This window comes from Suricata suricatta, chromosome 3 (genome assembly GCF_006229205.1).
Source record: "Suricata suricatta isolate VVHF042 chromosome 3, meerkat_22Aug2017_6uvM2_HiC, whole genome shotgun sequence".
In the NCBI taxonomy this organism is placed as follows: domain Eukaryota; kingdom Metazoa; phylum Chordata; class Mammalia; order Carnivora; family Herpestidae; genus Suricata; species Suricata suricatta.
In genome coordinates, this window is record NC_043702.1 from 165,861,116 (window position 1) to 165,876,750 (window position 15,635).

At 41.0% G+C, this 15,635-nt stretch overlaps 1 protein-coding gene across 10 annotated transcripts in view; it reads left to right on the forward strand.

Annotated features, from left to right (window-relative positions):
* The window catches only part of MIA3 (MIA SH3 domain ER export factor 3), a 52,035-nt gene that overhangs the window by 17,943 nt on the left and 18,457 nt on the right, over window positions 1-15,635 (forward strand). Inside the window, exon 1 of one of the 10 annotated variants that reach the window (XM_029935685.1) lies at window positions 14,858-15,137. The exons of 8 other annotated variants lie outside the window; for them this stretch is intronic. In XM_029935685.1, coding sequence (XP_029791545.1) covers window positions 15,024-15,137 — 114 coding nt within the window. In that variant the 5' untranslated portion in view covers window positions 14,858-15,023. Of the gene's footprint in view, window positions 1-14,857; window positions 15,138-15,635 lie in introns of those variants that run through there. One more of the 10 variants, XM_029935686.1, reaches the window with a different exon arrangement.

The following is a 15,635-nucleotide window of genomic DNA, read 5'->3' on the forward strand; positions in this document are numbered from 1 at the left end:
TTTTGGAAAGGTTTTACGAAAAGGGCATATCAAATACATGGAAATTGAGAAATTGGAAAATATCTTGAAATAGTTTCGGGGAAGTATCAAGTAAGTAGTATAGATAATTCTTTGGTAGGGCTGGGGAGTATCGGGGTGCTGACTTGCTCAGGAAAACTGGGCCAGAAGTCAGGTTCATGGGTCCACAGTTGATGGAATCCTGGAGCTGTAAGGGACCTTTGGGGGCAGTTTGTCCAGCTTCACTAACTGCAGAAACATCCCCTTTACCCCCTGGTGGGGAGTTACGGCATCTGGGCATCCGCAGCTCCCCGTGTGAACAGCCTGCCTCGCAGCTCCACGCTTTCCTCTACATGATTCCTTCTTGTAGCATCGAACTCTTTTTCTACATAGTAACTCTAAGTGTTTGAAGTGATGCTTTAATTTTTTGAGTGCATGCAAATTTTCAAACATACGCAAGCAGAGACCATTGTTTAATGAATCCATGGCCCATTACCCATCTTAACAGTAATTCCTTAATATCACCCAATAGTTGGCACATTGAAAATCCCCTTCCCTACTTTTAAAAATTGTTTTTGTTCAAATCAGGATGTTGTTGAGGTACAGGTATTATAGTAGTTGCCATATGTCTTTAGTCAGTTAGAAAAGGCCTACAATAAAGGTCACCATTTTAAGGACACAGCTCAGTGAGTTTTAACAAATGTATTTGCTCGTGTTAAAACCATCACGACCAAGACGCGGGACATTTCCTTTGTTCAGAGAAGTTTCCTCCTGTGCCTTTACCTCTGGCTGCTGGCGACACTGTATTCCACTATAGGTTCTGTTTGCCCGTTGTGAATTAGAATTATAAAATGGACTCACATCTAGCCGTGAAACTGCCCTGCAGGAGGGTGAGTCTGTTTGGTCTGAGCTGCCAAACAGTTCTCAAGAGCGACAATCCAGTTTATTCTTTCGTAGCAATTTATGAGACGTCGTTTTGGTCATGTGTTTGCTAACGTTTGATGTTATCAGTCACGAATTGTAGCCATTCTAGTAGGCATGTCTTTGTGGGTTTAAAAAAAATTTTTTTTAAGTTTCTTTATTTTGAGAGAGAGAACGAGAGAGCACATATGCATGAGTGGGGGAGGGACAGAGAGAAGGAGATCGAATCCCATGTGGGACTTGATCCCATGATGGTGAGATCATGACCTGAGCCAAAAGCAAGAGTTGAACGCCTGACTGAGCCAACCAGGCTCCCCTCTTTGTGGTTTTAATTGTATTTCTTGGTGATAGATAGAGTACTTTTTCACATGATCGTGTTTTGGTGTTCATGTGGGAAATAGCTTTTCACATCTTATGCCCCCCCCCCCCATTTTAAAGTTTATTTTATTTATTTAAGTAATCTCTACAGTCAGTGTGGAGCTCAGACTCACAACCCAGAGATCAAGAGTCACACGCTTTTCTGACTGAGCCAGTCACGCGCCCCTCTTTTGCCCTTTCTTAAATTTTTTCCCTCATAAATATTAAGATCTAAGAGTTCTTCATATATTTTAGATATAACTTCTTTGTCAGATACATATCATGAATAACTTTTTCAGTCTATGGCTTGGCCTTTCAGTTTCTTAACATTACTTCTGAGCGCCAAATTTATTAATTTTTACTTTTATGGTTAGTGCATTTTGTTTCCTGCCTAAGTAATAATAGGCCACAAATTTCATTTTCTCCTATTTTCTTTTAGAAGTCTTATAGTTATGCTTTTCATGCTCAGGTCTCTGTTCTGTGTTGAGTTAATTTTTGTGAATGGTGTCAAGTTTCATAGTTTTCCTTCTATGGATATCCACCTGCTCCCGTAGCATTTCATTTTCCTTCCGTTGACTGTGGCACTTGGGTAGAAATCAGCTGATCATATTTGTGTGTCTCTGCACTCTGTTCTGTTCCATTAATCTAGATTTTTGCCCTAGGATAACACACTTTTCTGATTGGTATAGCTTTATAGTAAGTCTTAGAATGAGGTAGTTCTTTGGCAAAATTGTTTTGGCTATTTCAGTTCCTTTGTGTTTCCATATAAATTTTAGAACCAACTTCCTGAAATTTTATTTGGAAGAGTTGATATGAACAAATATGAAGGCTTCTAGTCCAAGAACTAAGTTCATCTCCACACTTAGATCTTTAGTTTCTCAGCAGTGTTTTGTAGGTCTCGGGTACAGGTATTGTCAGAGTCTGGATGCCTGTGTGTTTCATGATTTTCGATACTGTAAATGGTATCTTTCTTACATCTCACCATTGTTTTGTGCTGATACATGCAAACGCAGTTGGTTTTTGTATATTTGTATCTTCATGCCTTATTAAACTTATTAGTTCTAGGACTGTCTTGTAGCTTTCACAGATGTCTCTGAGTAGGTAGGTGATCATGTCATCTGGGAACAAACACACCTTTTTAAAAAGGTTAATTAGAGCATAATTACCTTTAGTAAAATCCACTCTTGCTCTGGATACTTTGATTAGTTTTCACATTATTTCTTTAGATTTTAATCTTTTTTTTAATATCCCTCCTCTCTTCTCTTTCCTTCTGGGACTCTAATTACACATTAATTAATTAGACCACCTCATGGAGTGCCACAGGTCACGGTGGCCCTGTTCTTTTTTGTTGTTTTTCAGCCTTCTAGGTCTTTGCTTCAGTCTAGGTATTCCCATTGTTGTCCTCATGCTCACTGATCTTTAAAAAAATGCTTTTTAAAATTTTTAATGTTTATTTATTCTGAGAGAGAGAGAAAACACAGGAGAGGCAGAGAGAGAGAATCCCAAACAGCCTCAGTGATTAAGCCTGACATGGGGTGTTGTACCCAAGTTTGTAAAATCACCCCAAAACAAACACCAGAGACTGCTAGGGAGACCGAGTCATGCATGCAAAAGCAAAGGGCCTTTATTACAAGCTTAAGCTCGGGCTCACAGTCTCCAGCAGGCCGCTGGCCACGTGGAGAAAGCCCCGAACAAAGGCAGGGCAGGGCCTTTTATGCCTTTGGGAGGGGGAGTTTCAGGAAATGATGACAGGTGTACAGTGATCCAATCCCTACCCTCCCCATCAATACTGGCAGTTGTGGGAGCCAATCACAACATTTAGAGTATTGACCAATCAGAGTGGGCCCAGGATGCCCCATGTGGGGCGTGACTAGGCCCGCCTCTAGAAAGGTCAAAGGTATGGGAGCCGGAGGAGTTGTTCCTCCTTAAGGTGCACCCTTTCAGGAGAAGCCGGAGCCTTCCCCTTTTAAGTACAGGGGAAGGCCGGATCGGACCTGCATCCTTACAGGGGCTTGATCCCACGAACTGTGAGACCATAATCTGACCTGAGCTTGACTGACTGAGCCACCCAGGCGCCCCCCCATTCATCTTTAATAGTATCTAATCTGCAGTTCAGCCCATCGAGTGAGTTTGTCATTTCTGGTAGTTTATTTCTCAGCTCTAAAAGTTCCACTTGGTTCTATTTTATATCTTCCACCTTTCATCAGTATGGCTAAGGTTTTGTTTTATTTTAATTCTTAATAAACTTCAAAATAATTCATCTAAAATTTTTTCAAGCTAATTAATTGTCATCTCTGTTGCAACTTGTTGTTCTATATTTTTTTAAGTTTATTTTGAGAGAGAGGAAAAGACCATGAGCGGGGGGAGGGGCAGAGAGAGAGGGAGAGAGAATCCCAAGCAGGCTCCATGCTGTCAGTGCAGAGCCCAACACAGGGCTCAGTCCCATGAATTGTGAGATCTTGACCTGAGCTGAAATCAAGAGTTGGGCGCTTACCTGTCGGAGCCACCCAGTGACCTCTCTTGGTCTGTTTTTATAGATTAATTTATCTCTGATTCATGGGACATTCCTGCTTTTTTTTTTTTTTTTTTTTTTAACATGTAGACATAGTTTCCTGCTTTTTTAACATGGAGACATACTTCCCTGCTTTCTTTTTTAGAATCACATAGTGATTTCTTCTTGCTAGTGGATGCCGGGCGCTGTGAATGTTACATTGTTGAGTGCCTGGTTTTTGGTGGCTTTTTTAAGAAAAAAGTGTTGAAGTTTGCTTTGCTAGACTGTTGTTACTTGTGGGCCAGGTTGAACCTTTCTAGTCTTTTTTTTGTTTAATATTTATTTAATTTTGAGAGAGAGAAAGTGAACAGGGGAGGGGCAGAGAAAGAGGGAGATACAGAATCCAAAACAGCCTCCAGGCTCTGAGCTGGCAGCACAGAGCCTGACGCAGGGTTCAAACCCACAGACTGAGATCATGACCTGAGCTGAAGTCGGACGCTCAACCGACTGAGCCACCCAGGTGCCCCTCTAGTCTTATTTTTAAGATTTTTTTAAAGATTGTGTGTATAGTTGTCTCTCCTCTAGAGGTAGTCTAGCCCTACCCCTCAAGTGTGAATCTTCTGGAATCCATGGCAAAGGAGGTCACTCTGACTGGAGCACACTTTGCTTCCCAGGCCTGTGTAGAACTCTGGTATTTGTTCAGCTTTCAGATCCCTGGTGGTCATTCTTTTCATCTGTAGCTGTTTTTTTTGTCCATCCTTAAAGAATCTTACCTTAGGCAGAGCCTGCTTCCAGTTCAGCAAAGATGGACGGAAACCTGCTAACAGATTTCTGGAACTCCTTTTCTTTGCAGCCCGTCTTTCCAGGACCTTTCTCTGCACATTTCTGTTACCTCGGTCTTCCTGAACTCTGGCCTCCGAGTCCTCAGGGAGATTGGTTGGCTCTTCAGGGCACCCCCTCCCAGTGCCGAGGTGAGAGAGTACCTCCAGGCAGGAAGCTGGTTGACCAGCAGGCTCACCTCCTTGATTTTCCTTCCTTCAGGGGTCGCGTTCCTGTGCTGCTTGTTCTCCACCTGAAAAACAGCTTGTGTTTTTCGTATCTTTCATCCAGTTTATTTCAGGGGGAGGGCAAGTGTATCATTGCCTCTGCCTGTAGATTTTTTCCTTTTGTTTGTTGTTGGAATGTATTCATTGAAGAAACGAGTGTGTTTGGCCTCCAGGGGCTACATGGTCTCAGCACTTTGCTAACTGCATACCCAGGGTAACCGAACATGTTTCTCGGACGCTTTGTATTTGCCAGGAGTTGGTGGTCAGATTCAGGTTCAGTATTCGTTGGCAAGGATACTTAACTGGAGATGTTTGCTTTCAGCAGGAGGCATCTAATGTCTAGATGTCCCTCTACTTTTTGTTTTTTAATTTTTTTAATGTTTATTTTTGAGAGAGACAGAGTGTGAGCGGGGGAGGGGCAGAGAGCGAGAGGGAGACACAGAATCTGAAGCAGGCTCCAGGCTCGGAACTGTCACCACAGAGCCCGACGCAGGGCTTGAACCCATGAACTGTGAGATCATGACCTGAGCCAAAGTCGGAGGCTCAACCGATTGAGCCACCCAGGGCACCCCTGGATGTCCCTCTACTTTTGATGGCACAGCAGTCATTGGTGACATTGACTAAGTCTGTTGATATATTATAGGCTGCAAAACAGTAATATGGTAACTATGTTGTTCCTGCTTCATTTAAAGGCTGGGATATTTCTTCAGGAAGGAAGTTATAATCAAGTATTGTTTACACTGAGATTTCGTTTGTATAGTTCAGGCAGTATAAATATTTGATTCTTTCTATTTAAATAGTTTCCAAAATAATGATTTAGCTTCCTGGATTTATCCAATGATGTCCAGAGGGTTTTTTGGTGTGTTTCTTCTAACTCTATTCTAATTGGTATTATGACATCATGAACTTGAAAATACGTGGTGTGTTTCAATCCACTTAGTTCTTATTCTTACCAGTGCTCAATTTCTCCCATTTTTAGTTAGTGGGAGCCTCTTCAGCTTGGCTTCTGAGCCTTTTTGACACCACTGGTGGTCACTGACACCTTCCTTTCTAGGGTGACAGGGTGTTCTAAGCTCATCCTCTAGATTTCCTGCCTGGATCTTGAAGAAGTTATTTCTCTAAGGAGCCCCTGATTTCTTTTAATGGGAAATGGTATTTAATCTATACTCTGGGTACTAAGATTGCTTATTGCTTTTGAGTTGGCTGTCATTTCGCAGCCTTTTCAGAGGGCCAGGCCAGGAAAGACCTAGCGTTTTCGTGTGTGTCGGTATTCATCTTGGTTCCATATGGATAGGCCCAAAATAACATCAGGATGCTAGAGGGGTTTTATGTAACTTCATCTATCTTACAAACGTATTTTCTTTCTCCAGTGTCGGAAATCCCAGTTTTCAGTGATGTCAACATATTTATTTACTGTGTTACAGTATTCACACAACAGTATTCAAAATGCCAATATCCACACTGCCGCCCACGGTATATTATTGGGAATGTTCTCAGGATGTTTTGCAGTTCTTTTTGTCTCTCAGCTACATCCCACTGGCACATGCTTGAAATCAGTCCTTTCTGTTGTCCTGCCACCAACTTGAAACACCGTTGTTTCATTTTTGCTTTCATTTTTAGGGATTGCTTTTAAATGTATTTGTTTTGTAAGTATTTATAAATATCTAACATTTATAAGGTCCAAAGCCAATTTATAAAAGAAGGCCTCTTTGGAGAAGTCAGGATTTTGTCCCACGTCCACTGAACCTGTTGTTACCCTCTCTGTGGATAATTTTAAAAATTGATTTCATTATCATTAAAAAAATAAGGAAACGATTTCCACATTCAGCCAAGCTAGATTGAGAGAGACCACGGTCACTGAAACACCTGGAAAGAAAAAAAATCAGACAAAATAAATGAAGCCATTTCAAGTCACTGGCCATCAGGTGACAAAGGACGGTAATTGGTGAAAGATCGGGAGCAAGTGCCGGGAGCCCTCCAGTCGGGCCTGCTCCCGCACCTGCCAGAGCGATCAGGTTGTTTCTCTAGAGAACCTTGACTAGAACAGCATTCTGGAGCTCTGTTCTGTTTGTTCAGGTAAATAACTAGGAAATAGTGTGATTCTTTGGCGTCTTGCTTTTCAGGTTTGTTAGGCAAGACACGAACAGCATTTAATCTGAGTCAAGACCCTTCTGAGTACCTCCTCCAGTTCTCCTAGAATTGCAAGGTACTATTCTTGGCCCTGTGTCAGGAACTGTTCCCTCTAATCACTTGGATGGTTTCTCTGACGTTGCATACTTTTGTGAAATTCACGTGCTGATGGGTACTCAAAGGGGACTTTCCAGGGACCCCCCATGTGTTTGCTTGTTCTCCTGCCCCGCCTCTTCTTGGTACTCAGCCCTGTGAATTTTAGCTGCCTTGCTTTCCCTGGACTTTCAGCTCCATCTCCTCAACTTAGGGTTCCTCACTTCTTTGCCCCAATAGGGGACAGCCACACACAGGTAGGAGGGATTATTATAAGGAATTGACTAACGCACAGATGGAGGCTGAGGAGTCCCACAGTCTGCTGTCTACACGCTGGAGACCCAGGAAAGCCAGTGGCGTAATTCGGGTTGAGTCCAAACGGGAGTTGATGGTGTAGATTCGAGTCAGGTCTCCAGGCCTGAGAACCAGGAGTAGCCAGGGTAGAAGAATGATATCTAGTTCAAGCAATCTCAGAGGAAGGAGTGAATTCCTTTCGTGTTTTGCTCTGTTCAGGCCCTCAGTGGATTGGTGATGCCTACCCATATCCAATCTACTTACTGAGTGAATCATTCAAATGCTAATCTCCCCTTGAAACACCCTCAAAAGCACACATGAAATTAAGCTTTAATTTGGGTATCCCATAACCACTCAAGTTGACACAGAAAATCATCCATCACATTTGTTCGTTATGTATGGCATCCAGTCAGAGATTACCAGGCATAGAGAGGCAAGAAAACAGAAACCACGATGAGGAGAAAAATCAACCTATCCAAACCAACCAAGAACTACCAGAGATGTTAGAATTAAGCAAGGGTATTAAAATAGTTTCTATTCTTATATTTTGGATGTTAAAAAAAGTTAAGTAGAGACATGAAAGATACATTTTTTTTTAAAAGACCCAAATCAAACTTCTAGATTTGAAAACTACAGTGAAAGAGATGATAAATCTACTGGGTGGGAGGGAGTAATGCTAGACTAGACATTGTAGGTGAAGAGATTAGTGAACTTGAAGACGGTAGCATTAGAAGCTATCCAGCATGAAATACATAGGGAAAAAAGACTCAAGAAAGCGGATCAGATTACCTGTGAGCTGTGGGGCACTTTCAGGCAGCCTAGTAAATGGACCTGGAATCACTAGAGGACAGGATCAAAGAGGTGTTCAGAAACAGATTTAAAGACATAATGGATAAAACTTTCTAAAATTCATGAAAGCTATAGATCCGAATATTCAAGAAGTCTAATGAAACTCCAATATAAGAAACATGAAGAAAACCACACTGAGGTATATCCTAATCAAATTGCTCAAAAATATCTGATAAATAGCAATCTTAAAAGCAGAGAAAAAATACATAGAGAAGGATAAGGTAAGATTGACATCAAGATTCCTTATCAGAATGCACGGCAGAATACAGTAGAATAAAAATTTTTAATATACTTGAAGAACAATGTTGTTGACCTACAATATCATACCAAGCAAGATAATTTTGTAAAGCAATGATTAAGTGAAGATTTTTTTCCAGTGTACAAGAACTGAATGAATTCACCAGCACACCTGCACCTTGAGAAATGTTCAGGGGATACCGTGAGGCATAAGGAAGATGGCTGTAGGTGGAAATAGTGGAGCTACACAAAGGAGTGGAGGGTGCCAGAAGTGGTAACCATCTCAGTACATATGTAAAACCATCATCTCATTATTTAAATGTCTTTAAAATGTAACTTTTTGTAGCATCAGGTTTCAAAAATACATAAAAGTAAACTACAGGACAACACTGACATGAAGGACAGGAGATGGAGAAATGGTAAATTGTAAAGTTCTTACTATACACATGAAATAGTACAGCGTCACTAAAGGTGGACTGTGAAAACTTATATACTATAAACCCCAACGCAGTCACTAAAACACTAACATCACAAAACAAGCCAAGAGAGGAGATACATTAGAATCATTAAGAAGATTCAGTAATCGGAAAGACAGCAGAATAAGAGCCAAAAGGTAACAATGAACAGATGCGATAAATAGAAAAAAAGAAGATGCCCAGGTTCAAACTTAATCATGTCAATCACATTAGATAGAATTTGTCTAAATACCCCAATTAAAAGGCAGAGGTGGTTAATTTGGGTAAAGAAGCAAGATCCAAATAGATGTCTTCAGAAACCACACTTTAAAAAGACATAAAAAGGTTAAAACTAAAAAGACTGAAAAAGGTATCCTAATAGTAGTCAGGTGGAAGCTGGAGTGGCTCTCTCCATACCAAAGGGGATTCTAGAGCAGAGTGTATCGGGGATAAGGAAAGTTATTTTCTAGGGCAGTCAGTCATTAGTCATAATAATCTTAAACATTTGTGTTTGTAATCATAGGCCTCTAAAATACGTGAAGCAAAAGTTGATAGAAATGAATGGAAAAATAGATATATGTATCAATTATAATTAGAGATTTCAATATCCTTCTCTGAGTAATTGATAGAATATGAATAAGGTTCTAGAATGTGAACAACACTATCAGCGACCTTGACCGGATTGACATTTATAGAACATTCCAGAAGAGCAGAGCATATGTGCTTTGAATGCACATGGAGCATCTAACAAGATAAATCATATTCTGGGTCATAAACCAAATCTCAAAAAATAAAAAAGATATAAATCATACAAAGTATGTTCTCTGGCCATGATAAAACTGAATTAGAAATCCGTAACAGATCTCTTGAAAATCTCCAAATATTTGGAAACCAACTGACATACTTCTGCATAACTTATGGGTCAAAGAAAAGGGAAATCAGTATTTTGATAATGAAAATGAAAACAGCATATCAAGTTTGTGCAATAACAGTAAAGCAGTACTTGGAAATTTATAGCACTATGTATTAGAAAAGAAGAAATATCTCAGGTTAGTGACCTCAGTTTCTACTCTAGGAGACTAGAAAAAGAAGAGCATATTAATTCCCAAGAAGTAGAAGAAAAGAAAGAGAATAACTTGATGAAATAGAAAACAAGAGGAAAACCAATGGAAACAAAAGCTGGTTCTTCAAGATTAATAAAATTGATGAACTGCTAGCCAGAGTGATTGGGGAAATAAAAAAGGAAACAAAAATTACCCATATCTGCCATCACATACGATATCACTATAGATTCTGTAGAAATTAAAACAATAAAAGGGAATATTATGAATAGTTTGAGTCAGTTTGATAGTTTAGATGAGGTGAAGAAAGTCCATCTAAAGACACAAATTGCAAAAGCCTACTCAAGTCTTAGTGACTATTAAAGAAATTGAATTTATTGTTCAAAATCTTTCTGCAAAGAAAACTCCAGGCCCAGATGCTTCACTGGTGAATTCCGTTAAACATATTAGGAAGAAATAGTATTAATTCTATATAAACTCTTCTAGAAAACTGAAGATGAGAAAATACATCCCAGTTCAAACCAGACCAAGATATAACAGGAAAAGAAAACCACAGACCAAGATCTCTCATGAGGATAGGCACAAAATGTCTAAATAAAATTTTAGCAAATCAAGTCCAACAGTATATAAAAATGATAATACATAATGACCAAGTATGGTTTATCCCAAGAATGCATGGTTCATTTAACATTAGAAGATCAATCAGTATAAGTCACATATTATAAAGTTTTAAAAATAAATTCCAAATGTTCGCTCTGTAGGCACAGAAAAGCATCAAAAAAATCCAATCTTGATTACTGACATTAAAAAAAAAGAAGTAATCAGCAAACTAGGATTAGAAAGGGACTTAAAATAGGCTCTATGAAAAACTTAACATCATACTTAATGGTGAATAATTAAATGCTTCCCCCTTATGATCAGAAACGAATCAAGGATGTTCACTCTCACCATGTCTGTTCAGCATTATAGTGGGGCACAGTGAGGCAATGACCAGTGTACTAAAGTGAGAAAAAGAAGTAAAACATACAGTTTGGGAAGGAAGGAGTAAAATTATAGCAGACAATTGAAAATTGAAATTAAAAAAAAACCCTTCCATGTGTAAAATAGCATAAAAAATATGAATTGCTTAAGGATAAATCTGGTAAAAATGTAAGACTTATCAAAAACTGTAAAATATTGCTGATTGAAGACCTCAATGCATGGAGAGATGTATCTTGTGCAAGAGAAGCCATTATGGTATCATATCATCCCTGTGACAAACTGTATGTCAAATATTAAGCTCCCCAGTCAACGTAATCCCGATGAAAATCTCATCAGGACTTTCTTTTGTAGAAGACAACAAGCTGATCGTACAATTCATATGGAAAATTCAAGAGGCCTAGAACAGCACAAACATGACCTGATTTCGGGACTTAAAGCTGTGGTAATTAGGAGAGCATGGTGTCAGTGTAAAGATAGACAAAGATTATTGGAACAGAGAATCGACAATCCAGAAGTACCTATCTGGCAATGGGCTTCAGACAAAGGAGGAAAGACAGAATGGAGAAAGAGAAGTCTGTTCAACAAACAATAATTGCAAATATCCCTGTGTAAGAAATCGATCCATACCTCCATCAGAAACCTAAATTAACTCAAAATGCTTCATAGAAGTGAATGTAAAACCTAACCTATGAAATTTCTAGAAAAAAGTTGAGCCAGGGATTTCTTAGATTTGACACAAAACGCAGGATTCAGTCATAAAAGCAAAATTCAATAATTTGGGGGCGCCTGGGTGGCTCAGTCGGTTAAGCATCCAGCTTCAGCTCAGGTCATGATCTTAGGGTTTGTGGGTTTGAGCCCTGCGTTGTGCTCTGTGCTCAGAGCCTAGAGCCTGCTTCAGATTCTGTGTCTCCCTCTCTCTCTGACCCTCCCCTGTTTGCGCTGTCTCTCTGTCGCTCAAAAATAAATTAAAAAAAAAAATTTTTTTTAATTCAATAATTTGGATTTCATCAAAATACAAACTTACATCCTTCCAAAATATACTATTAAGTGAATGAAAAGTTAAGCCACAGAGTAGGAGAGACTCATTGCAAAGCATGTATCTGAACACAGACTTCTATCCTGGAATATATAAAGAACTCTCAAAGCTCACTTAGTAAGAAATAACCCAGTGAAGTCACACTTCACCAAAGAAGATAGGTGCATACAAAATGAGCACATTTTTTAAATGCTCCACATCATTACTACTCAGGGAAATGCAAACTTAAACCACCATGAATTATCATTATATACTTAGTAGATTGATAAATTTTTTAAAAAAGTTTTTTATTATTTTTGAGAGGGAGAAAATGAGCAGGGGAGGGTCAGAGAGAGAGGGAAACACAGAATCAGAAGACAGGCTCCAGGCTCTGAGCTGTCAGCACAGAGCCCCTCATGGGGCTCAAACTCGAACCGTGAGATCATGGCCTGAGCCAAAGTCGGACACTCAACCGACTGAGCCACCCAGATTGACTAAAATTAAAAAGATTAAAATTAAAATACTAGGTATGGGAGACGGTGCAGAGGAGCTGGAAATGCTCTGCTCGGGAGCATGTAAAATGGTACATCTCTTTGGCAAACCACTTGTCAGCTTCGTAAAAAGATAAATATTACGTGATCCAGTCATTGCTCTGCTAAGCAGGTACTCGATAAATTCGACATCCATAAAAGGACTTGCATATCAGTATTCATAGCCCTTATATTTGTAAAAGCCAAAAATGAGGGGAGAGAACACTCAAACGCAGATCAACAGCTGAATAAATAGGCAAATTGTGATATATCCATACAGTGAAATGCTACTGAGCAAGAAAATGGACTGTAACCTATTGATGTCTGGAGCAGCATGGATGAATGTCCAGTTAGGCTGAGGTAAGCCAGAGAACGGGGACACGTGGTGTGTTTTGTATTCCATATATAAAGCTGCAGCAACTGCGAACTGTGGTGATAGAAATTCTGCTTGGGGTGGAGTCGGGCCCAGACAGCAGGCGGCAGGAGGTGCGATTACCAAGGGGAGGAGACGACTTGTGCAGGTGAAGGGTATGTTTGGTTTGAATGTGATCGTGGTTTCACAGATGTATTCATGTGTCACAACTTACCAGATAGATCGTGCACTTTGAATGTGTATTTTATTGCATGTGAATTTTATCTCAGGGCTGTAAATAACTAATATATGTATTTGTCTCTTGTTACTTTCTAATATAAAAGTATTCTATTTTTCTTCACCCCTCTTTAGAAAACACATTCTGGAAATCATAGCCTAGCAGTATATAAAATCTATTAATTTCTTATTTTCCAGTTTCACAGTTCAGTGTATTCAGCAACTTTTCTATTGATAGACAATTTTGGTTGTTTCCAGTCTTTTGTTATTGTAAATAATGCTGGGGTAACATAGTTTTGTGCATATGGTCTTCTCACCATTTGTGTTGTATACACAGTATCTTTGAGATCTTTGGGAGTGAGGTTGTTATATCAGAAGGTAAATACAGGCGTTATTTGGGGAGATGTTGCTAAATCCTGTCACAGAGATGGTATCATCTTGTGTAATGGTGAGCGATGCACGGGAGTCCTGGTTTCCCGTACATTCTCTCACCAACAGAGAGTGTCATCCGATGTTTAGATCTTGCTGGGTTACGTGAGAAATGGTGTCTCCGTGTAGGTTTCATCTGTAGGTCTTTTATCATGAGTGAGGCACAACGTGTTTCCATATGCTTGTGAGCTGTTCCGTCTTTTCCCAAGAACTGTTTGTTCAATTTTTCAGCCCATTTTTGTTTAGGTTTGCTGGCTGTTTTCTCTATCTGTACAGTTATTTATATTTTCAGAACATTAACCCTTTGTCTCTTTGGTTGCAAATATTTTTTCTCAGGTTGTCATTTTCAAACTTCGCTTGTTTTGCATCTTTTGCGTGTGGGAGCTAGACACATTTTTTAAAGTAGTTGTTTGCACATCTCTTGGATTTTGAGACATAATTGGAAAGGTTTTGCTCATTCATAATACATTGAGAAATTCACCCATGCTTTTCCTAGTACTTGTTTTCATTTTTTTTACATTCAGGTGTCTGATCATTTGTAATTTATGCTTATGAAAAAAAATCCAATTTTATCATTTTCCATATGGTTTATTTAGTTATGCTAATGCCACTTATTAAAAAGACTCTTTTCCCCAAACTGACTTATATCCCAAGTTTTCAATGCAGTTGGGTCTATTTTTGGATTTTCTATTCTGTTCCATAAACTGGATTTTTGGCTCAGTACTTTACTTACTATTTTAAATGCAGAGGCTACCTTCCCCTCTCCTCCCACCCCACCTCCAGTGCCCTTCGTTTTCAAGATTTTCCTGATTGTTCTTCCGAATTGACTTTATGTTAAACTTGAAGACCTACCTTTAAGGATTTGCAAACATCATTTTCCCGCCAGGTTAAATGTCCCCACTTTATTCAAATTTTAGAGGGTGTTTATGCATAATCCTCGCCCTTTCCCACAAGGTACAGCACTGTAAAATACAAAACCCAGAACTGAACCCTGTCGCACGGTGTGGGTGTGTAATGCTGTAGCTCCTTAGAAGCAGCGTTACGGGGCATCGGCAAGAGTGCGAGCGCGAGCCTGTGGAGTAGGAGGGCAAGAAGCTGAGCGGGGCACCTGGTCCCAGTCCCGCCTGCTCTCTCGCGTGGGCGGCAGGACAGGTGCCTGCGGTCCTTGCACGCAGCGACCGAAGGCCGGCGCTGAGGGGCGTGGGGGGCGGGTCTGTCCCCCACCCGTGCTCCTCCTTGTAGCCCCCCCTTAAGTCGCGCGGTCTCCCCGGTCCGCAGCGCCTCCCTCGGTGTCTTCTGCGCAGGTCTGCTCGCTCGGTCCCGCCCACTGCGGCCGGGCCTCTAGGCGCGCCCTTACGTCCTCTCGGGCAGCGTATGATGACGTTTGTTCCCGGAGGCACTGGGGAAAAGTGCCCGCGGCTGGGGAAGGCGAAGTTCACTCCCAGTGCCCGCCTCCTCAGCCGGCTCCGTTCGGAAGGAGGAAGTGGTGGAAGAGGGGGCACCCAGTGTTCTTCACGGTAAACGTCACCTCTGCTCAGCCATCCCCACATGATGGATTCAGTTCCTGCCACTGTGCCTTCTGTCCCCGCTTCCCCGGGGGACCCGGAACTTCTGGGACCCCTGTCGGTGCTCTACGCAGCCCTCCTAGCCAAGCTACTGGAGGTGAAGACAGACCCCCTCTCCCGGGGAGGGACCCCAGCTCTGGCCGGCGGGTAGACCGGGCGAGGGAGGAACGGAGCGGGGTCAGGCCCGAGGTAGGCAGGGCGCTGCAGTGCCGCATAGAGAGGTCCGGGGGAGCCTGTCTGAGGTTTCGTCACTTAATGCGTTTGTTATCGACTACTTAGATGGTACCGGGCACTCTGTTATTTTCTCCTATGCGGTCCCGATCGCTTCGGGTCCTTTTCCAGTGACGCCCGGCCCTGTTGGGGAACGGGGCCGGTACGATAGATACTTGTGTATTCGTAGAGGGCGATGAAAGTGTAGAAGCCGGCAGGTGCTTAATACAGTTGCATTCCAGGAAGCATTTAAAATAAAGCCATTGGGTTATGTAGAAGATAGTTAAATTCAGAGCAGTGTAGACCAGTTGTCAGGAGCTATCTGAGCTTACTCAGCATGTGGTTTCATAAAAGAGTAGAAGAGAATTAAGATTTAAAATCCTAG